General features: G+C 45.9%; 2 protein-coding genes across 7 annotated transcripts in view; one reads left to right on the top strand and one right to left on the bottom strand.

The window, feature by feature from the left end:
- Positions 1-616: 616 nt before the first annotated feature.
- PLA1A (phospholipase A1 member A) lies at positions 617-27,259 on the bottom strand. Of its 4 annotated transcripts, none has more exons than XM_054197969.1 (13): positions 20,954-20,991; positions 20,771-20,868; positions 19,846-20,047; positions 15,584-15,761; positions 13,997-14,105; positions 10,655-10,756; positions 9,702-9,791; positions 8,682-8,849; positions 8,228-8,443; positions 7,556-7,645; positions 6,936-7,044; positions 3,295-3,459; positions 617-1,935 (listed from the first exon to the last, which is right to left on the bottom strand). In XM_054197969.1, exons 1-13 carry the CDS (start codon positions 20,974-20,976, stop codon positions 1,851-1,853), a joined length of 1,635 nt encoding a protein of 544 aa, XP_054053944.1. In that variant the 5' UTR covers positions 20,977-20,991; the 3' UTR covers positions 617-1,850. The 4 variants fall into 4 exon arrangements, with proteins under 4 accessions (XP_054053944.1, XP_054053955.1, XP_054053965.1 ...); XM_054197980.1 differs by lacking the exons at positions 20,771-20,868; positions 20,954-20,991 and adding exons at positions 21,841-22,014; positions 27,125-27,259 and having other exon boundaries at positions 623-1,935; XM_054197999.1 differs by lacking the exons at positions 8,228-8,443; positions 20,771-20,868; positions 20,954-20,991 and adding exons at positions 21,841-22,014; positions 25,105-25,205; positions 27,125-27,250 and having other exon boundaries at positions 630-1,935.
- Positions 27,086-27,259, top strand: part of CD58 (CD58 molecule) — a 38,715-nt gene continuing 38,541 nt past the window's right edge. For all 3 annotated transcript variants that reach the window (XM_054198049.1, XM_054198039.1, XM_054198031.1), the window contains exon 1: positions 27,086-27,219. In XM_054198049.1, coding sequence (XP_054054024.1) covers positions 27,165-27,219 — 55 coding nt within the window. In that variant the 5' untranslated portion in view covers positions 27,086-27,164. The remainder of the gene's footprint in view (positions 27,220-27,259) is intronic.

Genomic DNA, 27,259 nt, shown 5'->3' with positions numbered 1-27,259 from the left:
GTAGGTCTGGCTCTGTGTCAGCCCTAGGCTGGTGGAGGCAGCCCTACCTGCCTTGTGCTGCTTACACAGGGGCTGTGGCCAAGAGACCGGTTTGGCATGTTTTGCAAGTCTCAGCTGTTCAAGATCTGCACCCTCAGGATCTGGCACTCTTGCTGAGGTCTGGAGAGGTCTCTGAAGTGGTGGGTCTGTGGGATCCATGGAGTACACTGCTCCTCGTGCTACTTGCCTTTGCCGTTACCCCAGGGCAGGAGAATGGGGCTGCCCCAGGCTTAGGGACCACCCTGCTAAGGGCTGTCACCATGCTCTGTTGCTGCATTCTTGCTTCAGCCTGACCTCACTGCCCTTCACGGCTAGGAAATGCCTCCAGCAAATTTAGCACGAGAGCTGCTGGGGTCCCTTCTGCAAAGGAACTGAAATGCACAATGAAACTGCGTCTGTTGTGGTGCTTTATACACCTCCCTGAAGTAGTGGACTGGGTTGGGCTGAATTACACACACCACCCTTCATAGATGCCTTCTGGCGTTATATTCCAGTCTCCAACAGGAAGCTCCCTGGAAACTCTTCAGTCATGGATCTCTGTCAGTTGTCAGAGCTCAGCTCTGACCCTCTCCTAAGTGTATGCTGAGATGGGGTTTATTAGCTGGCCTTCCAAACAGACACATGTCAGGGCCCAAAAACTTGGGCACGAGCTGAAAGCAGGAGCTAACTCTGCAGTGACACTGTCTAGTGGAGCAGTAGTGACAGCTCATGCGAAGTGACTGAGGCTTCCTCATGAGAGAAATGCCTTTAGCGTGTACCTCTCTCCTGACCGTGATGTTCTTGGTGCACTTCTCTATCATCCAGTGAAGCCAGTCCAGGGAACCAGAGAAAATGGTCTACAGAAGAAGTGGTTTGTGGGCAGAAGTAATGTAAGACTTTCTCCTCTTTAATTTGCATATGCATCAAGGTGGTGGAAAAGTTGTGGATGGGTGAGGGATGTTTCTATGTACTTGTCTCTCATGTTGTAACTTTCACCAATTCTTTCCAAACCTCAGCTGCTTTTCCAGGCCTGAAAGGTTGTTCTGAGTTCCTGGGACTAATGTGTGTTAGGTGACCCTGTGGCATTGATGCTCCATTCTCCTTCCTATTACTTTCTATTCTGGGGAGTTGTTCAAAGCAGTGCAAAATGGGATGCAAGAGCACTGCCATGCTCCCGGTGTCTGTTTCACTTCATGTGAGCTTCAAAGAGGACAAGCCAGCGGCCAGAAGAGCTGCTCCAGGCCTGTCACAGGAAGGAGATTAATTCTGATTACTTAGCAGCGGCGCTAACATGAAATCAATAGGGTCTCACTCTGAAAGCATCTTGTAGATGGAACTAGTGAGTTTCACATTTGAGTGCTGGTTAAGAATGACTCCTTCCTGTGCCAAACCTGAACCATACCCTTTCCCCTTGCTGTGGAAAAATAATACCTCTCACCTTTAATATGAAGATCTCAGGACACTTTAATATAAAACACAAATGAATCATCCCAATACTCCTGTTGTAGGAAGAGTGATATTATCTCCTTCTTTCATACAGATCCAAACCTTGAGATTAAATAACTTGCCTGTCTCACTTTCAGAGCTGGGTACTGAACCCGTGACATAAAAGTCCCAATCCAGTCCTTTAACTGAGACGTCTTGCTGTAAGCCGTCAACCTTGTACTCACCAGTCTGCCACACACTTCTTTTCCTTGACATCCTGGCCCTAATGCAGGAGGTAAATAACCCATCCAGTTTTATGGTGAATGTATTGTCTGTGAGCAGAGAGCAGCAATAGGTTTAGGACTCCTTTCCAGTTTTGGGTATGCCCGCATGCTCCGAAGGCAGTGCTAGGCACAAGCAGTAGGCAGCTTGTAGGAGATGTCTGTGTTGCTGTGGAGGGTGAGGTTCCAGGGCAGGCATGACATTGTCCTGCTGTGGGAAGAGCACAGGAAAGTCAGGCTGTGGATTGGCAGGTGGTGGTTGCTATCCTAACGCAGAGGCAAGCACACTGCAGATGGACCTTGTGCTGCTTTGCATGGGATATGATGAATAGGGTGCTGTGCCCTGGCTGGGATGAATTGGGTGGAGGAGTGCATAGGGGGTTGTGTCCTTCACCTTTCCACTGCCCCCTCCTAGCAGTACCATTGTTGCTCTGAGCACTCCCAGTTTAGTGATAAGAGCATAGCTGTGAACCTATGCAACTCTACAGCTTTCTATCTGCATCACAGCCAGGTCTGGTGCTTCCAGGGGTGGAGGCTTTAAGGCAATGTGCCATGCTGTCCCATTTATAAGTGATAAAAAGCCATGTATCTGCACATCCATCCCAACTTTGGAGTGCTTTGCCCTGCAAAGCACGATAGTGAGGAATAGTCCTTATGCTCAAGGGAGTGCCTGGTATTTACACAGGAATGCCTCTTTATTTCCCTATCTGGGCCTGCTGGATATATTTTTACTGCCTTGTGCTCAAGTCTCCTTGCTGCCCATCAGAACAGAATTTGAATGCGAGCCCAGTTTGCTTTCTGCTTCTGTTTTTCCCTCTTTGGAGTACCCGCTAGCTTGCTTCAGCCTGGAGCCAGCATTAAGAATCAACTCAGAAGCAATGTGGAGAGTTTAACGTGTCAGTAGAGACCCAGCTATTTTGCCCTGCCTGCAAGAACTTTGGATCTGCAAAGCGTCTGGCAAGAATATTGTATTATGGAGAAGACTATTATTTGTTTTGGGATGAGAAGGACTTGGCTGCTTCTACTCTAGATAAGGTAATTATGGCTGAAGGCATATACTCAACAATGCCTGGCCCAGAAAATGCCAAAATGGTTGTCTTTAGCCTCAGTGCTCTATTAACCTCTGCAGTATAAGAAGCAGAAACGTATTACTGGTCTTTTGTTGTCTCATCCTGAAAAATGTGTGTCTGTCATGTTTCAAATGGAGGCCCAACATAGGCAGGAGCAAGACGGAGACATCAAGTGAGGACAAAAGGAGCACATTGTAATTAATACAAGCTTTTGCCATGGTCTGTGACTTAAGCATCTTCAAGGTGATTTGAGTCGCAGGCATTTTCCTTCCATGGCACAACACTTTTACCACAGGGGAAGAATCATAGAAAAAATCCTAGAAAACTACCTTGGAAGTTTTTCTCTCTCACAGGTAGAAAATGATTTATATAGGGACACAGAGGGGGTGGGAGAGACGTCTTTAAGTGTTTATATAAACAGGAGAGAGTATGCATTGTTTCAAACCACAGGCTGCATCCACAGGCTCAGTGGATCCCTGTAAGATATTCCTGTGACTTACTTGCTATCAAGAGGCAGCGGGGCTGCACAGAACTTGCCAACGATGGATGACTCATCCTTCCTCCAAAACTGACTCTTGGGAAGATACTTCAGTGTGACACTGTTTATCTGGCAGAAGGGAACTCTGTGGGCCAGCAGCCGTTTGCCCATCACATGATGCTTAGGTCTGCAAGGCAAGGTGAGAGGTGTGAGGGAGAACATTCAATCAACCTGCAGATGCAGGCTGCATGAAGATGTGTTGAAACACTGCAGAAACCAGGCTATTATTGTGAAGCCCTCACACAATAAAATGGAGTGAGAAGACTCATCTGTCAAAACAAGGCATTGCATGAGAGTCTTACTGGCTGTCTCTCCATGTTTTATTTCTGTAGCCAGGAATATTTCTGAATAAATATCCTTCTTTCCATCTTCCACACAATTACAACTTTTCTTGCTATTGCATATCGATTGAAACACTGCCCAGATTTCTACAGAGAGGTAAGTGGTAGGTAAGGTCAACATCTATGAAATCATGGATGGCATGGATAGGTATCAGTTTTCCACCACTTCTTCCAGTACATGAACTAGGGGTCATCACAGAAAGCTAAGAGGTGGCAAGCTCAAAAAGACTGCTCACTGCACAGAGTAGCATTCTTATTAAGCTGTTAAAATCTTTGCTGTAGGATGTTGTGGATGCTAGAAAGTTTACATGACTGTACAAGTCATGAGAGAGGGACTGGAGAAGTTAGTGGACAACAAATGCATTGGCAGCTAATAAGTACAAAGATCTTACCTTTGGCTCTGAAAGTCCCTGAGATGTAATTAGTTAGATACTAGGAAACTATCTGGAGGGAGCATTGCTATGTGCTCACATTGCATTTTTATTCTCTTCTCTAGGTATTTGCATTTGACCATGTTGAAGGTGGGATGCTTGGATAGAGGAATGTTTGTTTGTCCCTATGCTCTTACCCAGGTAACAAGAACTGAGAAATGACAGAGATTGGGTAAACAGCTAATGATCAGAGCCCAGTTGGTTATGTGCTATGAAGTGGTACTGCCCAGCTGTTTTATGTAGATGGGCTGCCTTCCTTCTGTGGCATCCATCCAATGAGCCTTCTTATGCCCGATCTACTTGGCAACTCTAGGAGTTTGGAGATTATCAATTTCCTTGTGCTCATGAAGAACATGTGTGTTGATGACTCAGCACAATCCCAGAAGCTCCTGGGTAACTGCCTGATCAGAAACGTCACAGTAGGGAAAGGGGAGAGGTGACAAAACGGTCAGGAAGAGGCTACAATTCTGCTAACTGAAGTTGCTCCTGGTAGTGGGCTGACACCTGCACTCGGTGTCTTCCTAGGCCAGAGTGGCCAACCCAAACCAGTACATCCTGTCCTCTCCCTTAGACTGTGGTGGTAGATGCTGGAGTTTTTATGTGTCTGACTGTGTGTGGCTTGAAGCTGCCAAAAATAGGAAGCTTCATTAAATTGTGGCTACAAAGGTGAATAATGGATAGCTAGTGGAAAACAAATAGAGGGGAGACCATCTCTCTAATACATATTGTCCATGGGCAGGATCCAGCCTTGCCCTAGGACAGAGGAACACAGTAAGTTAGGCAGGTTGAAGAAAGTCATTCTTGGGACTGACATTTCATCTAACCCCACGCAACCTTTGGATAGATGTAGGACTCTAGCTGACTTTGGAAATATGTTTTATTGGATGTAGGGGATGTCATGTGATGTGTAAGCAATGGTAATGCAGCTGGGAAGTGTGCCATGTAACAAGCTCCTTACTCTGTCAGCCCTGGGGCAGCTGTGTGGCTTGGGGACATGTCTCTTGAGGCACTCTGAGCAACGTGTGTGTGGTAACGGCATCCTGAGGAGTGAGACTGGAATTGATGTTTGGGAGAGGAGCGGAGAAGGGCAGTGTGAGGCAAGACACAACCATGCGAGTCGCTTGCTGAAGGTATGTGACTGGCTGAACACTCCCAAGTCCCTGTGCACTTCTGGGGAACTGCAGGATGACACGCATGTCGGATCACCTGAAATAAGTCAGTGATCGTTCAGCGTCTGAACTGCGATGTGAGAATCTATGTTTTATATGCCTGTTTGACACTGCGTTGACTGCACTGGAGGGCTGAACTTTGCCTAGAGCGGGGAAATCTCTTTGCTACACTGTGAATTACAAGGGGTATCTTCAATTTTATGCTCTCAAATCGGAAGCTTTATTGCTGTAAGCAAATTTTTCGGTTTAGCCTTGTGCTTCTTAGTAAGGCACTTAAATGAAACGCTGATGCTGTTCTCCCAAGGTATGGGTATTTCTGGATAGGTTACCCTGCTATAACTCTACTGCCTCGTTAAAGCTCGAGGGTACAGCAAAGCCTCGAGATTGCCTGCCCGTCTCTCCTCCCCAGGCAGCCTTTCCCTCCAGTGCTCACATGCCTCCTGCTGGACACCTATCAAACACTGTGTCTGACACTGCAAAAGAAGCGCTGCATGGGCGCTGCGCTTGACCTGGGTGTTACTATTTCCTCTCTCCTGCATCTTTGGAAAAGGCAGATTTGGCTTTTGAGGGGGTTAAACAGTCTGAGCTCCACCAGGCTGGAGTACAAACTCCAAATTACACTGCCTGGCTGGAAATCTGTGACCAAGCAGCTATGTCACGCTGGAGAGCGCCCTGGAGTGGGGCTTCCCCCTCCTTGGTTCTTATCTCTATCTCCTGGTGCCCAGAACCGAAGCAGCAATACAATTAGCTTCGGGTCACAATGTTTTGGTTTAGCAGCAAGGACTGTGTGGGAGCCAGCCGTGGAACCCCTCTGATCTTAGGAGAGCTGGCTGGGGCTCTTTAGTAGACTGTTTTCCTGCTTCTGCATGTCTACATTGTGGTTCCCAGCCCACAGCAGTGGGCAGGAAGGTGTAGGAAGTGAGGAAGACTTCTTCTGGGGAACTTCTCTGTGGTGGGGAGATCCCCCTGAGGCAAGGGCTGCGGAACAGGAGTCTGAGTCTGGTTCTTTAATTCAGATACGGTTTGGAGGGTGGTGCTTTCAAGAGAGATCTGTCTATCTACACATGTGGTCTTGGTTCTCTGCCCCCTGGACTTTTCCCTACAATGGGAGTCTGAGTGCTTTGTTGCATTACTGCAGTGGCAGCAAGCTACATTTCTGACTGTGCAGAGATGCATTTGTCTCCTTTTTGCAACTGCTGTCCTATTGGGCATCAAGAGCAATGTCTAAGACACCAAGTCCATCAGACTGGAACCTCTGGTGGATGGGGTCTTGCTGTGGCCATCTCTGTCTGGCAGAATAGAGATAATAACTATCTGACAGTGACTGTGGTTTGAATCGGCACCAGGCAAGGGTATGTTGTAGAAAAGGAACCAGCATAGCAACACAAAAGTATGCAAATCTGGGGATCCCACAGTGTATCTACTGTTTTGTGCACTTAGTGAAGAGGTGAACCTAGCCAGGGTTACCAAGTACTGGTAGCACAAGAATCACCTTGAGACCATTTAAGGTAAATGTGGAGAGACCCAAGAAGAAAGGCTGTGGTTCATCACCCCATGACTGTGCTCAGGGATATGCTATCTTGTGCCTTTCTTGGACTGATATAAACATCCTTACACAAGGAACGGGGATAAAACAGGCCAGAAGCATGTAGTGTCACTCACATGGTGATCTTCGCTGTGTCCTTGGTGCTGTTGCTGCAGAAAGTGATCTCAATGCTGGTGACTATGTTTCGTTTCTTCTGCAAGCGGAACTCAACCAGGCTGTGATGGACTGAGCAAGAGGTAAGGTATGTGGGAGTGAGGGCAAGTATTATTGGTTGGACTCATTCTCTGGCCCCACCAGCAGAAAGAAAATTAAACAGACATAAGAAAGAAACTAGTCTCTGTGGTATGAGAGGCACAGTGGCAAGGTCTGCCTAGCCCAGTCTAAACAGGCAGGCATTTTCACCACCCTTTACTTCAGTCCTGAAGCCATGTGGCTGTCTTAATCCACAGCTGTGCCCGCAGTAATAAACCTGTTGGAAAGGGCTTTATGGGGGAGATGTGCAGAGTTATTGCTTTTCAGCTGCGTGTCTCAGACCGTCTGGGCCACAGCAGCTAATTCTGGTGGGGATTGTGGGTTGTAACTACCTAGCCTCCCCAGAGAATCTGCCTTATTTGGTCAACACCCTCCTGAGGTGTCCCTGCCCATGGCAGGGGGTTGGAACTAGATGATCTTTAAGGACCCTTCCAACCCAAACCATTCTATGATTCTATGACTCTTTTTTTCTTATGCTACTTACCACAGAATGGGGCTGAGGGGCTAGTCATTAAATAAACTTTCACTTCCTTGGGCAGATTCTTCATGTTGACACCTGCCTGCTTCAGCAGGCCTGCAGGAAGAAATAAAGCCAGTGCAGGGAAAGACATGAATCACCCAGAACAGAAATATAATTGGTCCTGATTCACTTCCACTCACATCACCCAACTCCACTGTTTCAGGTGACAGATTCTTTCTTTATACCAGTGCAAATCAGAGCAAGTTTGTGGTGTCTGTTTGACAGGTTAACATTCCCTCGGAAAATCTATTCCAGCTACCCCGAGTAATCATCATCAGAGTACCTCTCGGTGGCTTTGTTTCATTCCTCTGCTAACAAACTGTCATCAGTTGCACCTGTGCAAAATGAGCAAGACTAAAGACTACCAAGTCAGGAAACTTAGTGCAGACGTAAATGACAATGCAAACACAAGGTGTTGGGAAATTGAACTTATTGGTCAAGTGAGAAGACCACCATAACTTGACTAGCTGACAATGTGGCTTGATGAGATGAGGAAGGGGTGGCTGATCTGAAAGCACCTATACCAAAAGAGGCCTCTCATATTGCTCTGGTGCCAGACTGCAAATACCACCAGACGACACCTCCTCTCCTCATGCCACAGTCCACCTTCAGAAGCCTAAAAGAGGCAATTATTACCTTCTCCCCGTTCAGGGAGTCCATCTTTGGGATGGCCACAGCAGGAATTTATGATAAGGAGATGACCCAGCAACAATAAGTGGTTTGTAGAAGAATGGGACTTGAAGCTTGGGCTAAAATTTCCAGCTACTTCTCGAAACAAGACACTTTTTGAGCTAATTGTCCACTTGTTAGGCAGGTGATTCTGGAGACTCTCTTTCAACTCATTTTTGGGCCCTGTGAAACATTTAAAGACCAGAAATGTTCAAGATTTTGTTGTTCTACCTCAGGCAATATATGAGCTTTTAGAGTTCCTCTAAAGAAGCCTGAAAAAGAAACAGCTTCTCACTGTCCCCAGAGAGATCCAAAGCAAATCCTGCCTAGAGAGATCTGAACTGCCTCCTGTGCTCTGCACTGACACCCATCAGGAATGTATTGTCATCTGCTCCAAGAAGGTCTCATGCTAGTACTGTACCTATTCTGGGACAGGAGAACAGGAAGGGGTCAACGCAGTCCAGGCAATGTCCATTTAAAAAATCTTGATGACTTGCACAAGGGAACGCCACCATCGGACAGGAATGTTTCAAGGCACTGACATAGAGATGTACTGCCCTCATGTGATCACAGATCAGATATTTATAGCCTGCAAGAAAAAATGCACCCAGAGAAAAGCAGTCATGAGCCTTTCCCTTGGCTTCAGTCTTTCTGCATGCTCCCAAGAAACTGAGAGTCAAGAAACACTCTTACTGATTCTGCAGCCATCTCCTTCCCATTAATAACATCTTGCAAAGTGTCTCTGTGACTACAAGCCCAGATCCCACTTTAAGAGAATTTATGCAGGAAGTTAGAAATTTATCTCCCAGACTAACAGAGTGTCCCAGAAGAGAGGGACAACAAGGCTACCATGTGTCCATCAGTGTACCATTGATGAGGCCTCAAGTTCTCTGCAAGGGGGTACAATAGCTTTGACTCCCACCTGCACTGGCACCCCAGCTGTGGAAAGTGAGGTATCATAGGTGTCCCTCAAACATTTTTGAGTATTTATCCACACTATTTGCTGTGTAAAGTCCTATTCTCCAGAAGGAAAAGGCAGTAATCATACAAGCTGTCTCTCTAAGTATAGACACAGCTTGCAGCATGAAAACAAAAAGAAACTTTTGCTAGTAGTATCTAAGAGCCCTTCTAGCAAAAAAATATTTTCTTTGTTGATACAAACTCTATTGATGCTAGGGTTTTGGCTCATACAGTGTCAACAAATTCATGTCTCTTGACAGAGGTGCTGCCAAGACACTTGACCTGTATGTGATTTTAATTTCAGCTGTTTGTTGTACTGCTGAGAGGAAGCATGAGCCATGAATCTCTCCTGCCATGCGTCTTTACAAATATATGTATACATGTCGGCCCTGACTGTAGAAGGAGCTGGTTGCCAAACAGTGTTTTCACAGGCATCTAAATGGCCATGAAAGCCCTTTGCTTGGCCACAAAGTGTTCTCACCTGCAGAGATGAATCGGGGGCATCCTGGCTGATCTTTGCCTCCATTGATGTAATAATCAATGTGGCCTACAGGAATCCGGATCCCGAAATCTGAAAGGAGGTAAAACGTCACGTCATTTATGCTTAGCTCTTCTATAGGCTTTACTCTACATCCTGCTTGACAGGCCGCAATAATAGGCTGAACATTAGTAGTGCCGGACCTAATTCCAGTGCTGGAGACAGCAAGGACAGATTTCCTACACACCTGCATTGTGCAAGTTTGCTGCATGGAGCAGAGAGTGTTCCAAGCCCTGCCATCAAAATGACTGGGAGATGCAGCTTAATCACCACCTCTGTGACTCAGGGTCTTGATTCTGTATAAAGGAGAACAAAACTGACCACAACCTTAATGGGGAATTATGAGGCATGATTGAGAGTTATGTTGATAGAGGTCTTTGTGATCTCCCGGCAAGAGGTGTGCCTCAAAGGCACATTATTCTTCAGCACATATTCTGCCTATGTAGACTCTATGTGCTTTAGAAAAGTTACTCTGTTGTTGCACCAGCTGTTGGTTTGACTCTTACTTTCCACCAGCACTCGCAGTGGCACCCTTCTTAGACCAGGCGGGAGAAAGCAAAGTGAGACTAGACATGTAAATTCCTTCCATGCGGTAAAAGCCACGCTGAGCTGGTTCTGCATAAGCTCACTCTGCTGTAGCAGGGTTAACTAAGAAATAGTTGCTGGAAGATCTCCCTCTGTCTAATCTCCATTTGTCTGTTGCTTGAAGCTCTCTGGGGTACGGGTACCTGCCAATTAATTCATCGTTAAAGCCTATCTAATCAAGAAACTTCCTCTGAGTGAATCTGAACTCATGGTAACCTGGCAAAAAAGGGACAATGACCTACAGACTCCTTAGCAATAAAGATGGCAGGAGGAACAGAAGCACAGGCCAAAGAAGATGGAAACCAGCTTACTGTCAGCATCGGTATGAATGGCCTCCACGAAGAGGGCATCCCCAGGATCCAGGCGTTCCTCAGGGCTGGCTCTGGTGTACTTAGGGCCTGCGGGATCCAGGCCTGTAACAAAATCAAGTGCTTCAACAACAAGTGCTCTTCATTCCCTCTTTTTTTTTCTGGACCAGTTATTTTATCCAAAATTTTAAAAACATTGCTAGGCAAAGTGATAGATTATTCCCTTGTCACACTGATTATGCTCCAGTACGGTTTCTGCCACTGCTAACTTACACTACAGCTTCCTTACCTGTCCTCCAGGGTTCCACTCCCCTTTAGCAGTTTTATACCTGAAGTTTCTAGGCTGTGAAGCCATGACTGAGCTTCAGATAGCTCTGACAGAGTGGCTGCAGAGTGGCTTTTGGATTTTTGGTGAAAGAGAATCAAACTCATAACACCTTCCCTAACTGTACTGTCATCAGGACTAGCACTACAGTCTGAGAAATGTTACTGAAGATCATCAGTTAGGTGATGAATTCATCATCACAGGCAGTAACCAATCCAAGCATTACAAAGGTTTTATACTACCAAACATCCTTAAAACAAAGAGGCTTCTGAGCCCTCTGCCCACAAATAAAATCAAGTCCTTAAGCAGCCATCTACATTTTTGCCAAAAACTTGCTCCTAGATCAACTTCTGGGGAGTCAAAGGAATACAGAAAATTATCCTTGGCAATACCAAGTAACAGGTTAAAGATTATTATTTTTTTGTGTGTTCTGGCTGAAGTTTATCCTATTCACTTTTCGTAGAAAAGTAATCTCACAAGATTTTTTTCACTCCCCGGGCAACAATAATAGTTTAAGAAGCAGCTCTGCTCCACGAGCTACTTAGCCTCAGAGCTGGCCAGTTTCACCACCTTGGACTCAGTCCCATTACTTGTCTATGTAGGAGGCAATATCAACAATATAAACTGATGTGTCTGCATTTGTGAGGGGGGAGGAAAGGGAGAAAAAAGGAAAGAAGGAAAGAAAATTCTTTTATAAATAAAAGCTAATAATGGGACAAGTGGTCAGACGAATTTATGGCTCTAATTTTTCTTCCTTGTTCTTTAATCTTGACACATACAAAAAGCTGAGAGGTTCCCTACCCACTTCTACAGACCAAGTTTTAGTTAAAGGCTTTAAGAGATACTGAAAATTGTTACTCAGTATAGCTTAAGGTTCCTCCTCAGGGAGAAACACCTAATATGAAGAGCAGTCAATTCTAGCACAGCTCCAAGGCAAGCACGTTTCTATTCTCTGTTCTCTATGCCTATCTCCTCCAAGAATAAACTGCATAAACTCCATTGAGACGTACATCCTCAGCAGCTAAGAAACTATTCACTGAAGCTATACTGTATGCAACTGAATTCCATCAGGCTTTTTCATTTCCTCTGCAAGTATTGAGACAAATTGCTCTTCAGCAATTTTGGATATGGGCTGCTCATTCCAGTCCCTGTACCATTTGCTGTCCTGCACAGGGAGGTATCCACAGGAACACGCACGACTTAAGGAAACTCGTGTCATAAAACTAAAGTCTGTGCTCTGATCTCCAAGACTCACTCTGGTTTTGCTCCACAGCTCTTTTTAGGTGATTGAAAACACTTCAGCAAATTATGGCTCTGGGTTCACATTCCTCTGTGTGTGAGGAGGCAGGAGATGCAATTAGACATATTTTGGATCTAATTCCACCTGTCTTTAGACTCCTAAATCTGAACTGGAACCTGCAATGCCCAGTGTACCTATGAAATCACAGGACAATCAGGAGTGTAGAAAAAGGATTGTCTTCCAGCAAAGTTAAAAAATAATGGCATAAATAAACCTACAGAGCTTTTTTATTACATGTAGACAACATAAACGGGAAGAGTCTCTGGCTCTGAAGTTAATTACCACGATTTCCTGGGAAAGTGTCTGCTTCTGCTCATCTGAAGATGTTCTGATCATAAAATCCTGGTGCAGGAGAGTGGTTATTTCAAGTCCCTCCTAATGTAAACTTTGCTTCACAGCTTAAGAAAGGGCCCAGCATGAAACACAGCTCCTATTAAGAAATGCCTGTATTTTATGCAGTGTGGGTAGCTGTGACATGTGAATGCTGAACCAATGTTTCTCTGGAGTGCCCTGCTGAGTGTGCAGTGAGAGCCTCCTTGAGGATGCCTCTGTGAGATAGACCAGCATGGGCTGAGGCAGACTGGGAGATGTGGTCACTCTACTGGAGCTTTTATGTCTGTTCCTTCTTAGTAACATTTTCTCTCCTACCAAAATGCATTTTCATCCCTGGGGATTCCCAGAACTTGACAAGACCCTTGACAACCTGATCTGACTTAGAAGGCACCCCTGCTTTCAGTGGGGGGGTGTGTGGACTAGAGACCTTCCAAGGTCCCTTTTTACCTAAATCATTCTGTCACTTAAGTCAAGCTCCATACCTAGAGGCTGACAAAGCCCTGAGTGAACCAAAAAGCTGTAAATTCCATGATCAGCCTCTAACCATCTTTCTCTGTAATTCCCCCACTGCAACCTCTTCCTCACACCCAGACTCCCGAGTTTCCAGGTCAGCTCTGATTTGGTACAACTGGGTGGCCTTAGACCAGTCTACTGTGAAAACAGTTGACTTGTAGGAGAGAACACCAAGAAGCCTCATCTGGGATCTCACAACATTGGCTCAGGCTCTTGCCTTTGGTCCTTGCCTGAGTTATGTTGTAGGGATGCCACACCCACTCCTGTGTTTTGCTGGGCTTGCTTTTATCTTGCTGGCTTGACTTCCTGTCTCGACCTTGGGCTTGCCTCATCACTACAGAGTTGTCTGATGATCACTGGATTGTGGATGACCCTGGTTATTGTCACTGAACCTGCTCTGCCCTTCTTGACCAGATACAGTAGGACTGTGCCCTTGTCGGTGAGGCCACTGCCCCTGCCTACCTTGCTGTCCCCTTGGCTCTCAGCTTACATTTTCCTGCAGAGCAGCTCACTCTTGCTGCTCCCCCACAATGAAATGCATTGTGGGTTTAATTTTAAGAACCACGGAGATATACGTGCTGTTAAAGTGGAAGCAAAGCATGTGGGTGTTGTGGGTTTTCATTAGTCATGAGGCCTCATATTCTTTTAAGCTGGCACCAATTTGAAGAATGGCGCAGAGGCAAAGGGACCCTTTTGCAAATACATGCATTCTTTTGGTGGTGTGGAGGGGTCTGATGGCTGGAAGACGCCCGTAAGCTTGGATCTAGTGAGCTCTTATGCAATTAAAAGACCACTATAGATGATTCTCCTTCCTTGCTCTTTCATTCTCTCCCTTGAAGAGGAGGTGAGGACCCAAGACTCAGTTTTATGATACCTGTTATCCGTCCCAGCTGACCGCCATGGAAGTGCCCCACCAGGCCACCAACATGCGCACCGAGGCTCACCCCAATGATGTGGATGGATGTCCCTGAAACTCCCAGGGCCTGCAGATTGATGATAATACAAATTAATGTTTCTGTAGCAGAAAGTCGAAATACCCTGTCCCAGCCCACACAGCAGCTCTGTAACTCTTCTAATACAGGATTGCTTTTGAGGTGTATGGAGGAGAACCAAATAGCTGTGGGAATAATGGGTATTGCCCTTTCTGTTTTTCAGAGTCTTTCTTCAGGTCCACAGATGCCCGAGCCTAACCAGGTCAGTCAGATGCTCCTGTTCATAACTACATAGCCTGTAGCTTCTCTTTCCACAGCTTGCTTTAGACTGAATTTCCCTCTCTCAGCTGAGTGACCCACATTCACCATGTGAATAATCTTTTTCTCAGTAAAGCAGAGGAAATTTTTTTTCCATTTTTATACCACCATTGTACCAATATCCTGATTAGTATTTTAAGATTATATTTGCAGAGATTAAGGATTTATCCATGGGCTGAACCACCAGGTAAAGCACAGCCACTTAGACCTGATGTGAGATCACCACATCCACAGGAATTCAGCTGCCTGCAGGCCAGTCTGCACGATGCATGATGGGAGAGCGTACGGTGCACAAGAGTGTCAGGGCAAGATGAAAAAATTCTGACTTTGAAATGTATGAGGCCATATCTTGGAGCAGTACAGAGATTTATGAGAAGAGAATGTAGTCTTCTGTGGTGTAGTGTTGCAGGCGAGGCTGGACAGAAAAAGTCCTTAAGTCGCTGGACTAGAGCTCAGCACAGACATGGAATATGGGGTGGGGACAGTGTTCAGCTCAGCCATTTGTTCACTGTGTGACCTAATCAGTAATGAGGGATGACAGTCCTCTCGCCCCATCCCCCATCCCCATCCTTCTAGTGACAGAGTGGCTCCAAGGGTTGCTGTATTTCTGGATAGGAATATGTGACTGTGCACATGGTGCATACTCAGGAACTCCCATGCTGTGCAGCCTGGGTCTGCAGTGCAAACATTATACGGAGAGTTTACACATAGCTGATTAACACAAAAGATGTATCACCCTCATTGCATAAGTGTTCATCTGTGCCAGAACAAACTGGGACACATCTGGGGATTTCCAGCTACTGGGAAGTATACCTGAAGCCCAAAGCAAATATAAAATAGCCTCAAATCCCACCCCCTCCAGCTCCCTGGACAAAATTTCTGGGAAGAAGAAGAAGACGACTCCTCAGTGAAGCATGGACCTGAGAAAACCCAAGGCATCCTTCAGGTTTGTCCCAGGCTGGAGAGGCAGCTGTTTTTCCAGAAAATGCCAGAACTCAAGAGAAAGAAGCAAAATAGTGGCTTGCTCAAGCCTGGACTGAGAAAGAGGGAAAAAAGAAATCTCTTTAGTGCCCCACAGTGCTCACTCTGGAATAAAAAGCCTGCTTGTCCAGCTCCTGGTGACAGCAGGTTGGGAGCAGCTCTCTGGATTGTTTGCATGAGTGATGTTCTCTGGCCATACTCCCCTGCACTGGAAATGCACAGTAGCTTACCAGGAGCTTGCTGATGAATTGTGAGATGGAGAGGGCCAGCTGTGTGACATTTTCCACTGCGGAGGGATAGGCTCCTGTCGATCCATAAACCCAGTCTACTGCAATCACATTCACCTGGCTTGTGTGCAGTATGGCATGGACAAGCCCTTCAATCCAGGAAGGTTTGGTGCCCAAAGCCCTGTAGAGTCATTAGAAACAAGTATGTTAGGTGTCTTCCAAAGCAGGGCATGTGCCAATATGGTGTTCACTGGTGCTGGAGTTTCACATGTCTCAGAGGAGGCTGCCAGACAATTGCTGAAAGGTTTTTCTGGTGCCAGACACCCTGTCATTTCTTTGTGGTGGTGTTATAACACTTTCCAGAATGGGCAGATTCAGAAGAGAACCAGATATTTTAATGAATGATATAACATTTGCAGAGCTCAGGCTGAGATCTCAGTCTTGCTGTGGTGCTTCAGTTAGCAACCACAGAGCCCATCTGGAGTGAGCGAGCTAACCAGGAACACTTGGATCCTGCTCTGCTACCAACTGGCAGGAAGTCCTTGGTCAAGTCACCTAGCCTTTCATTCCTACATTTCTCATCATTAGACAATTAAAAAAGAAATTCTATACCCAAGAATTCAAGGAAAACTGAGGAGGCTGCGACCTACCCAGCATAGGCAACAAACAGGAGGAGCTGGAAGCCACCATGCTACTAGAAAGCTATGACCTAGTTACCATTACTGAAACTTGGTGGGATGAATCCCATGACTGGAATGCAGCTATCGATGGCTACAGGCTGTTCAGAAGGGACAGGCAAGGAAGGAGGGGCAGAGGTGTTGCCCTCTACATCAAGAAATGCATAGAGTGTGAAGAGCTCTCTCTGAAGAACAGCCACAAGCAATTTGAAAGCCTATGGGTAAGAATAAGAGACCAAGGCAACAAAGGGAACCTTGTGGCTGGTGTCTACTACAGGCTGCCTGATCAAGGTGAGTCTATTGACAAAGCCTTCTTACCCCAACTACGGGAGGCATCGCAGTCGCAGGCTCTGGTCCTGCTGGGGGACTTCAACCTACCCCAACCTCTGCTGGAAAAGTAGCACAGCGAGCTGTAGGCGATCCAGGAGACTCCTGGAATGCATTGAGGATAACTTCTTAAGACAGGTCATGGAGCGGAGGTGCAATACTGCACCTGATGGTCACCAAGACAAGTGAGTTAATCAGTGACATCAAGATTGGAGTCAGCCTGAGCTGCAGTGTTCAGGCACTGGTGGAACTCATGGTCCTGAGGGCTATAGGTCAGTGGAAGAGTAAAGTCAGGAGCCTGAATTTTAGGAAAGCAAAATTCTATCTCTTCGAGGAGTTAGTCAGTAGGACCCCCTGAGAAACTGTCCTCAGGGACAAGGGAGCAGAACAGAGCTGGCAGATCTTTAAGGATGCCTTCCACAGAGTGCAAGAGCTCTCAATCCCCAGAAAAGGAAGTCAAGAGGTTGGTATGGCTGAGTTGAGACCTGCTGGTCAAACTAAAGGGCAAGAAAGAGATGCACAGGCAGTGGAAGCAGGGACAGGTATTCTGGAAATAGTACAGGGATGCTGCCTGGTTGTGTAGGGATGGGGTCAGGAAGGCCAAGGCACATCTGGAGCTGAACTTGTCAAGGAATGCAAAGAATAATAAGGGCTTCTACAGGTATGTCAGCCAGAAAAGGAAGGTCAAAGAATGTGTACCCCCATGATGAGCAAGACTGGCAAACTGATAACAACAGATGAGGAGAAGGCTGAGGAACTCGATGACTTTTTTGCCTTGGTCGTTACTGGCAACCACTCTTCCCACACCTCCCGAGTTGATGGACAGGAAGACAGGGATGAGGGGAGCAAAGCCCATTCCACTGTAAGGTTCATGACCACCTGACGAAACTGAATATACAGAAGTCTATGGGACCTGACGAGATGCATCCCAGAGTCCTGAGGGAATTGGCTGATGTAGTTGCCAAGGCACTCTCCATGATATTTGAAAGTCACGGCAGTCAGGTGAAGTCCCTGGTGGAAGTCCTGGCAAAAGGGAAACATTCCACCCATTTTTAAAAAGGGTAGTAAGGAGGACCCTGGGAACTACCGACTTGTCAGCCTCACCTCTATGCCTAGGAAGATCATGGAACAGAGCCTCCTTGAAGCTACGCTAAGGCACATGGAGGACAGGGAGGTGATTTGAGACAGTCAGCATGGCTTCACCAAGGGCAAGTTCTACCTGACCCATCTAGTGTCCATCTATGACGGAGTGACTACATCAGTGGACAAGGGAAGAGCTATAAATGTTGTCTATCTAGACTACTGTAAGGCCTTTGACAGGGTTCCCCGCAACATCCTTCTCTCTAAGTTAGAGAGGTATGGATTTGCTGGGTAGACTATTCGGTGGAGGAGGAATTGTTTGGATGGTCGCATCCAGAGGGTAGTGGTCAACAGCTCAATGTCCAGATGGAAACTGGTGACAAGTGGTGTCCCTCAGGGGTCTGTATTGGGCCCAGTACTGTTAATATCTTCATCAATGACACATGCAGTGGGATTGAGTGCACCCTCAGCAAGTTTGCAGATGACACCAAGCTGAGTGGTGTGGTTGACACACCTGCCATCCAGAGGGACCTGGACGATCTTGAGAAGTGGGCCTGTGTGAATCTCATGACGTTCAACAAGGCCAAGTGCAGGGTCCTGCACTTGGGTCGGGGCAACCCGAAGTATTACTACAGGCTGGGGGATGAAAGGATTGAGAGAAGATCTGACAAGAAGGGCTTGGGGGTACTGGTGGATGAAAAGCTGGACATGAGTCAGCAATGTGTGCTTGCAGCCCAGAAAGCCAACCACATCAAAAGAGGCATGGCCAGCAGGTCAAGGGAGGTGATTCTGCCCCTCTATTCTGCTCTGGTGAGACCCCACCTGGAGTACTGCATCCAGCTCTGGAGCCCTCAGCACAAGAATGACGTGGACCTGTTAGAGCAGGTCCAGAAGAGGGCCACAAAAATGATCAGAGGGATGGAGCACCTCTCCTATAAGGATAGGCAGAGAGAGTTGGGATTTTTCAGCCTGGAGAAAAGAAGGCTCCGGGGAGACCTTATTGCAGCCTTTCAGTACTTAAAGGGGGTTATAAGAAAGATGGGGACAAACTTTTTAGCAGGGCCTGTTGTGACAGGATAAGGGGTAATGGTTTTAAACTAAAAGAGGGTAAATTTAGACTAGGTATAAGGAAGAAATGTTTTATGCTGAAGGTGGTGAGACACTGGAACAGGTTGCCCAGAGAGGTGGTAGATGCCCCCTCCCTGGAAACATTCAAGGTCAGGTTGGACGGGGCTCTGAGCAACCTGATCTAGTTGAAGATGTCCCGGCTCATTGCAGGGGAAGCTGGACTAGATGACCTTTAAAGGTCCCTTCCAACCCAAACTATTCTATGAGTCTATGATTCTATGATACCCACTTCCCCTAATACCACCTGGTGGGGGGTGTGCTATGTCACATGAGGGCAACATAATGAAAAGACCCTGCAACATCTTCTGTGGTTTCATCCTGATCTTCTATGCACTTTCCATTCAGGCTTTTGCACATCAAAAAAAATGTTATATGGTCACACCTGGCTGAAAAATGGCACAGTAAAATAAGCTTGCAGACTGATAACAGCTTAAAAAAACCCAGATCAAATCCCTACAATTTCAAGAATAGAACTATGTATCTGGCAGGGCTCCTAAATGAATGACTAATCCAGGCTGTTGATAAATCAGGACATGATCTCCCAGGAGACAATTTAAAGGGACAAGAATCTTGAAGAAAATACTTCTTAAATAAAAAGGCTGAAAGAAGGAAAGAAAAGAAAAGACGAAAGGGAGAAGCAAGAGGATGAGCAAAAGAGCAAGTGGAAGGAAGGAAGGAAGGAAGGAAGGAAGGAGGGAAGGTAATTTCCTAACTTTTTTAGGCTCCAAAAAATGTGAAACACATACAAAATAAGCAGCTGGTCACAAACTAAAGGACTCTGAGTTGTGTTGTAATGATAGTGGTCAGCGGCATTTTCCATGCCTCTGGGTGGCCCAACAACAGTCTCCCAGACAATTCCCAGGTCCGGTTGGGGCTGGGCACTCCAGACTCTGTTCTTAGCAGGTGTTTTGCGAGTAGCCACCCTGCTGGGGAGACTAAGAAGGTCACACAAGCAGGGGGTTTCCATGACAACCCCACCCAGTGCTTGGAAATGCCCCAGCAGTGCTTAATTTGCCAGTAAAAACTTAGTCAGAGTGCTCTTCTTTCTCTCACCTGAAGCCATGGATTATGATCTTGGTTTCCAGGCTGCTGTTGAAGCTGGAGTCCTTGATGCCATCATCAGTTAAAATCAGCTCCCCACAGCTGGGGCTTGAGGAGGTGAACAGGAGAAACTGGACCTTAAGTTTACTGCCCCGTAGGAAATTTGCTGTCTGGAAGTCAGTGCAGTGATGCTCCGAGAGTCTGTCTGTATTCCCTGCAATGAGAGGGAGTGAATAGCATATTTAGTCTGCATCTGTGCAATGGAAAAAAAAAAGTCATTCTAATTAATTAGGAAAATGAAGGTAGGAATCTTGCTTCTCTTGATAAATATTAAGAGGATAGAACACAAATTAAAATCAGCCTATTCTGGAAACTTTATCTGTGTGATAAAGTTGTTTCTGTCCTTTGATGGAATTGCAGCACTGGCTGGGGAAGATAACCGTGGAAGTCATGATAGCTTTTACTTCTAAGGGTTGGTTTACCAAGATGTGAATGACATTCTGTTGGATTTTTTTTTCAAATCGGCCACATATGCCAGCTACCAAGTACATTTATGAGCTGGCTATTAGATCTTTAAAAAAAATGGTTACCAACAGATAGTCACCACTGAATGGGGGTATTTCTATTCAAATTCTGGTAGGCTTAGCAGAAGGTACAGGTCTAATTGGCAATTGTATCAAAAATCCAGAAATAGATATAAGAATGCTGATGACAAAATATAAGAATACTGATGACAAAATGTGTCAATGATAATTTCACAATTGATTCATTTACTGGATGCATTTAAAATGCTTTAGGGGAAGGAAAAGGCAAATACTGGAAGGCACTTTGATCTAGACAGAAAAAATATAATCTCAAACCTGTACTAGTAATAAACTGAGCAAATTTAGGCTAGAAAGCAAGCATAGAAGTTTAGCAGTATGTATAGCTGGGTTACCCACAGAAGAGCTGGATTCTCCATCTTTTGTCATTTCAGAGGACTGTCTGCTATTTTGGAAGGCTTGTTGAAGGTACGATGTTGGATTTACTGAAGAGCTACTGGGGTGAAATTTATTGACATGCGATGAGCAGGAAGCCAAATAATTGATTAAATGATCCCTTCTGACCTAAAAAGCATTACTTTTTGAACTGGCATAGTTGCATCCTGCTGCAGTGACAATGCATGCACCTTCCCTTTTCTGGATTGAAGGAAGTGAAACAGCCTTGAATCTGTACGTACAATAAAATAAAAATAAAGAAAAAAAATTTTAAAAAATCATCAACCAGCTTCCTAACTGCTGTCCCTATAAAAGATACTTTACACTAGCAGGCAGAACATGGCCTAAAGGTCAGCACAAAGAACTGAGATTCGACATTCAGATTCCCCCTTGTGGGATGTGACCATCCCTTATTGTTGTTTATTTTGGTCTTCGTGTGTACTGAAGGCAACAGAAAAAGACATGTTCTCTGAGATCAGTTTGGAAAAAACAGCTCGTAAGCCAGCTTAACTAGCAAGGGCAGGTTCACTGCAAGCATGGTGCGTGTCAGAAATGGCATTAAGATGAAGGGGATTGTAAGCAAAGGTAAGGCAGGAGGTGAGCTGCTGTGAAGCTGCAGGTGATGTGGGACTGTAGTGATGGTCACAAAAGCAATTTTCATTGACAATTAAATGAATTGTACAATTAAAGAAAGAAATGGAAGTGTGGCGTCTGTTTATTTTCTTACACTTGCTAAGCTTTCAAAGCAGGAGATTCCTGTGCAGAGGTCAGGAGTCCCTTTTCCGCTTCCTTACACTTCAGGGTAAACCTGGATCATTCTTTTAAATCGGGTTAGTGGAATGTAATCACTGAGACTGGTTGAATCAAAGCATGGGAGAAGAAAGGTCCATTCTTGCACTACCCTTTCTGCTGGCATCTCACTAGATTATAGCAAGAACCTCTTGACACACAGGTTGTTTAGGGAGAATCGAATTCAGATCCTTCTATGTAAAACTTTCAACCCCTTGCCAGGCACCCTTGTCTTTCTTACCTGCTTGTGCTGAGCTGAGCAGCAAGAGGACAGCAAGAACAATGAGCAGCTTTCTCTTCGGATCCTCGGCCATCTTCCTGTTAGTCCACTACAAGTACAAGGATTGTCCAGGGAAAAACAGCCGTGGTGGGTTGCTCGATCAGCTTGGCTCTGTTAATGATCAGCCAGCCTGTGCTGTTTGGGGAAAAAAGGGTAGGGGCAATCACCTCTGCTCTTGTTTGACCATTAGCCAAAGTCTGTGTCAGCGAGGGCTTCACTGACATTTTGGTTAAAAAAGATGCTGACCCCCCTTTACTCCCTTACTTCTCACTGCAGAAATCAGCTAGTGAAACCAGTCACAGCAAGCGACAGAGTTACCGTACCTTATCCTTGCCACCTAGACCTATCTGCCAAATCGTGACTGGGGACACTGATTTGTCACAAGGCTTCATAGTAAGTCCATGCCAGGAAGATTCATACCAGCCTTGCATTTTCCTATTGCATTGCTGTCTCTTTCCTCTATTTCTACTTTTGGTCAGATTCCCGTAACTGACAAAGAAGGCAAGGCAACAGATGATTGCTTCTGAAATTGAGGGGAAAGACAGGCTAAATGTAGCGGCCACAGAGTGGCCATATTGCTGTGATACACTCTGACTGTACATTTCTTAGGGCAGGGACACTCCTCCTTTGGAGACTGTATTTCAGATACTACAGGAAATAGAAGGATATCTTAGTAATTAAACAGTATCATAAGCATGCAAATACTTCAAACGGATCTTTGAATAGAAAACTTTACTGCTTTGGTGTAAACAGATGGAGAAACATAAGCACACAACCAAACGTGTAACTAGGAGTTTGTCACGCCACATTCATGAGGTGGTGGTACCGTATCCCTGGCTGTGTTAGACTTTCAAACATGCACCTGTTTCCTAAGTTGCATTGGTGCATGTCAGTCCTTCTTGCAGAAGAAGAAGGCAGCTTTGCCTTTGACTGTGTTAAATGGTAAGAAGTGTAAGGAGCAAAGGAGTGTTCCCTGTCCAGGCACTATTCTACAGCTGCTTTATTTGAACAACAAAATGAAGAAATTGCTTCAGTCTGATCTGAAATATGACTAAATACCTTTCCAAAAGCACCAGACATTATTTTCCTTTACAGTTAGTGGCAATAGCAATCATTTCCTTACCCCAGTTTGCTCCAGCCAAAGCCTTTGGGGCTGTTTTAAGCAAAAGATCTTTTTTATTTCCAAGTCACTGCTTAGAGAAATTTCTTCAGTTCTTACGGGGAAGTTAGGCAGCATCAGCTGCCTGGCCTGGAGGGCTACTGAGGCCCTGCCCCATCTACATCCTCCCATGGACACATACACTGATACATTCTAATCCTGAAATACTTGGCTCCGCCATCAAGCTGGCTTATTGTCAGAGAAGTAGGTTCTTAGTGTCTCTTCAAATATGCAACTGAGTTTGTCAACCCAATCAATTTTCCAAGATTGAAAGCTGCGATACAAATAGCCAACCCCTGGCTTCCAGCCCACTTTTCATCTTTCCAACGCTAGCGCTAGACTCACGTTGATTCACAGATTGTACAACAAAAACTGGTAGGCTGCAACAGGCCCTCTCCTTCATGACATCCACAAATTCCAGTGATCTGGATAATCTCTCAATCAAGAAAGAAGGAAATAAACTTGTGAAATCATACCAATAGGCAGTGACATTTCCATACAAGCCTCCAGAGCAACAGCATAATTGTGAAAATGACAAATTTCTTCAACTTAAACAAATTGTAGCACCGAAAGAAAACCAGCGAACACTTCTTTCTGTTTTTTATTTCAAATCATGGTAATAAGCTCTACTCTTTGTAGTAGGATGCAACTGTTACTCTTTGCCAAGTTCTATGGAAATTTTGAAATGCCATATAATATAAGGCAGGCACCAGTATTACAGTCTTAAAGTAAAACAAACCCGCGGTCAAGATGTGCAGATTTGATTTATTTTTGCACTGCTCTGTGTATTTGCAGAGCTGTTAAAATAACATCCTGTTATGCTAAAAAAAAAAAAAACTTCATGAAATTGAAAATTCTGTTTCCTGAGCATTTTTTTCCTGTAGTCTCAGATTTAGTAATTTCATGAAATTTTTGATTATATCAGCACATTGTGGTGGTCTCTTATGCAAACAGCAAAAGCCACTCAGTTCCTCTGGGCTTAACATGCTTTTACCAGTAAAACTATTTTAGTATGAAAAGTTTTCTTTTTTTTTTGTTTGTGAACTTAATTACTCAGTAACTACAGTTATATTAGTTCAGAAACATAATGTTGGTGCCACTTATTTTACTTACCAATGGGAGTGATTATAATGGCAATAGGAACATCGTTGCAAAGACTTTCAAACCACATTAAATTTCTTTTAACAGTTCCTTACAGCATATGATCACGAAGCACAGCGTGATTCACTTGAGAATAAGTCAGGGATAATGAAAGCAAACAAACTCAATTTTATGCACAAATTCTTTTCATTAAAAAAATTGAAAAAATTGCACTGAAAGTGCCCAACTCAGCTGAAAATGTCACAAAGCAACAGCTGGCAGAGGCTGCAAATGCCCATAGTCAAGTGGAAATCTGATCACAGGAAAATCGTCTTAAACTGGAAAACTGTTCATTGATACCGGAAACAATGCAGTCGGGGCAGCAGTGCAGGACCTTGTGGGAAACAAAGTGTGAGTTAAATAAATGACGACTATTTAAAACCACTCCCTGTGGTCTTTGCATTCGAGGGGGAGCATGAAATACATGCAGAGCTTAGCTCACTGTACATTAAGGCCTAGCTCCACCCTACTGCTGGAATACTTGGTATCACAGCTTCTATATTTTCTGCCCTTTGTCCATGGAGTAGAAACCATGGCTTTATGCTAAGCACCTAAGCTCCTATGTATTGTTCCCAGGATTGACAGTGGAACTGGGTTTAGTTCTCACCTCAACAAAAAGTGATTGAAACTCCTGACATTCAGAAGTGTCCTAACTATAAGATAGTAGGAAGAAAACCTTAAAGCTGACTTGGCAAGTAAGGAAGGGAAAACATGGGCAAGTCAGATTGGGTATTCAGTCAGGAAAGGAGGAAAACCAGTCATTTTCTTGAGTCTTTCATGAGTACTTTATGGGCCTTCTACCTAGTATGACTGTATAAGTATGCACAAGAAGGAAGAATGCATATTCCTGTAGTCTCCCAAAAATAAAGGAGCCTAGGTGAGGGCAGCAGTCACCAGGATCAAGTGTCTCTATCACTTCTTCTCACCTGTGAAGCCCTAATCATCTTCTACAACGTGAAGCAGTTCAGTAGGAAGACCTTAGCCTTTCTTGAGTGTGGTGGTTGACCTCCTTGTGGTTCCTTCCACCCTAAAATAATCCAAGTGAAAGTGTCAGTCCTTGTTTCAGATTTCTCTCTGCTAACCCCAAAGATCTCATAACCTACACGGAAGTTGTAGTGTGCAAGGCGGGAAGTGGCATCCTCCCAGCAGCATGGTTCAATCCAAGGTCTCTGACATCTTGGGAGGACATTTTACCTCAGAAGAGGACTAGTTAGCCGCAGAGAACGGCTGCTCCAACCACCAGGATACAGCAGGGAGATAGCCGCGTTACATTTCTGGTGCGACTTGGAGCCTTTACAGGGTAGGGAGCTCCCTTTGACACTTGACAGAGATTGAGAACAGAGAGGAAAGGTGAACAGAGGGATAGAAAGGTTTATTGTGCGTTTCTTTCACTGAGCAAAAGGAATTTATGGGATGGGCCTGACTCCATTTGGAAGCCAGTTATGTGCCATGTTGTTTCAACATAGCTATGGAGAATGGATCAGTATTATTCTGATGTTGTAAGAACTGAACAAGACAGCATTGCTTAGCGCAAGGTGCAGTGCCATTCTAGCTCATGCTGCAGCCTGCAGTGATGAGGTAAGGGAGCTTACAGTGACTCCTAGAAGGAAAGAAAAAAAAAATTCAGCATTGGAACAACTTCAATGTTGATTTTGGAAGGTCCTCTGGTTACATTCCCCATGGTTGTGAATTCTATTTTTTTTCCCTGAACTGCTACAGGCACTGTTGAGTGAAGAGCAGAGCTGAGGTCGCTCCAAGTGGTGGTGCATAGCCTGAGACAGCTGCTCGGCAGTGAGCGTGTGTGTCAAATGCACAGGGAGAGAGCCAGCTGATGGATAAACCTGTGGTGAGAGCCTTCCCACCCAGCATTAGTGCTTGTGCTGGTGTTCCCCAGGCCAGGCAGTCAAGCTCCTGGGAACTGAGCACGCTTTGGGGCTGTAAGGTCTGCAGATGGACCTGCCGGCAGCTGGATTCTTCTCAGCCAGGATAACGCACTGTGAGTGGGATGCAGGCAAAGGCAGCTGAAGTATCCACTCGCTGTGACTCACTGCCGTAGGAGGAAAGCTGGCTCATGGCTGCTGCTGAAGTATTTGGCGGAGTAGCAATTTTTCAATAGCTGCTGAGTGTTTATGTTTCCCAAACTGTTGGGTATTTTCCCTTTCTTCCTCAAAAACACTCTGTAGTGTCAAGAGGGCAGTCCTCCGTGAAAGGGAATGGAAGTTTGTTTTAGTTTTGTGAATGGCCTTCTGAGCAGCTGGTGTCGAAGGAAACCCCTAGAAGTCAGAGCTGGTTTCTGTTCTATTTTATTTTTTCCATCACTCAGGCCGAACGGTCACCCCCACAGAGGCCAACCCAGCCTTGGCTGACACGAGTGAGCATGGCTAGGCTTAGCCTCAAGCCCACTCTTCAAATGGAGACACTGCCAGCTGTCCCCCTAAGAGAACAGTAGGCATTTTGGGGAGCATAGGTGTCAAACAACGGGCTCTAGGGAGTACTAGGTTTAGATGACCATCAGTTTCCGAGGCGGCATGTTACCTGCTAAAATGCGTCCTCCCCCTCCCCTACGGGGCTCCCACTGCACATAAAATTGATTTAATTTCAGTTTTTCGATTAGCGGAGCCGAAACTTCCCCGCTCTAAGAGCAACGCGACGGTTTCTACCGCCGGTGCCGGCTGGAGCTGCGTCCCGTGGACCAGAAACCCCCGCTTCGCGGCGGCGTCACCCCGCACCCCGGCTCCTCTCAGTCAGCCGCAACCCACCACGGCACACCGGCGGCGGCCGCCGAGCCTGAAATCCCCTCCCCTACCGCAGGCCCGGAGTTTTCAGAGAAGCCCGGTTACTCAGCACGCCGGAGGGGCCGCCCACCACCGGGGCCGCGCTGGGGCGGGGAAGGCGGGCCGCCCGAGGGCTTGTCAGGCCGGGGAGCTGCAGCAGCGACGTCCTCACCTTTCTTTCGCTTTCCCTCGAGTTGCTCGGGAAAGCGGCGATGAGGCTGCCGGCTTGGCTGGGGCGGCTCCTGCTCGTTGCGTCCCTCCTCCTGGGTAAGTCGTAAGGGCGAAGGGGGGCGGCGGGGACCCTTCC

This window comes from Rissa tridactyla, chromosome 1 (genome assembly GCF_028500815.1).
Source record: "Rissa tridactyla isolate bRisTri1 chromosome 1, bRisTri1.patW.cur.20221130, whole genome shotgun sequence".
NCBI classification, from domain to species: Eukaryota; Metazoa; Chordata; class Aves; order Charadriiformes; family Laridae; genus Rissa; species Rissa tridactyla.
This window is presented reverse-complemented; position numbering and strand designations above follow the sequence as displayed.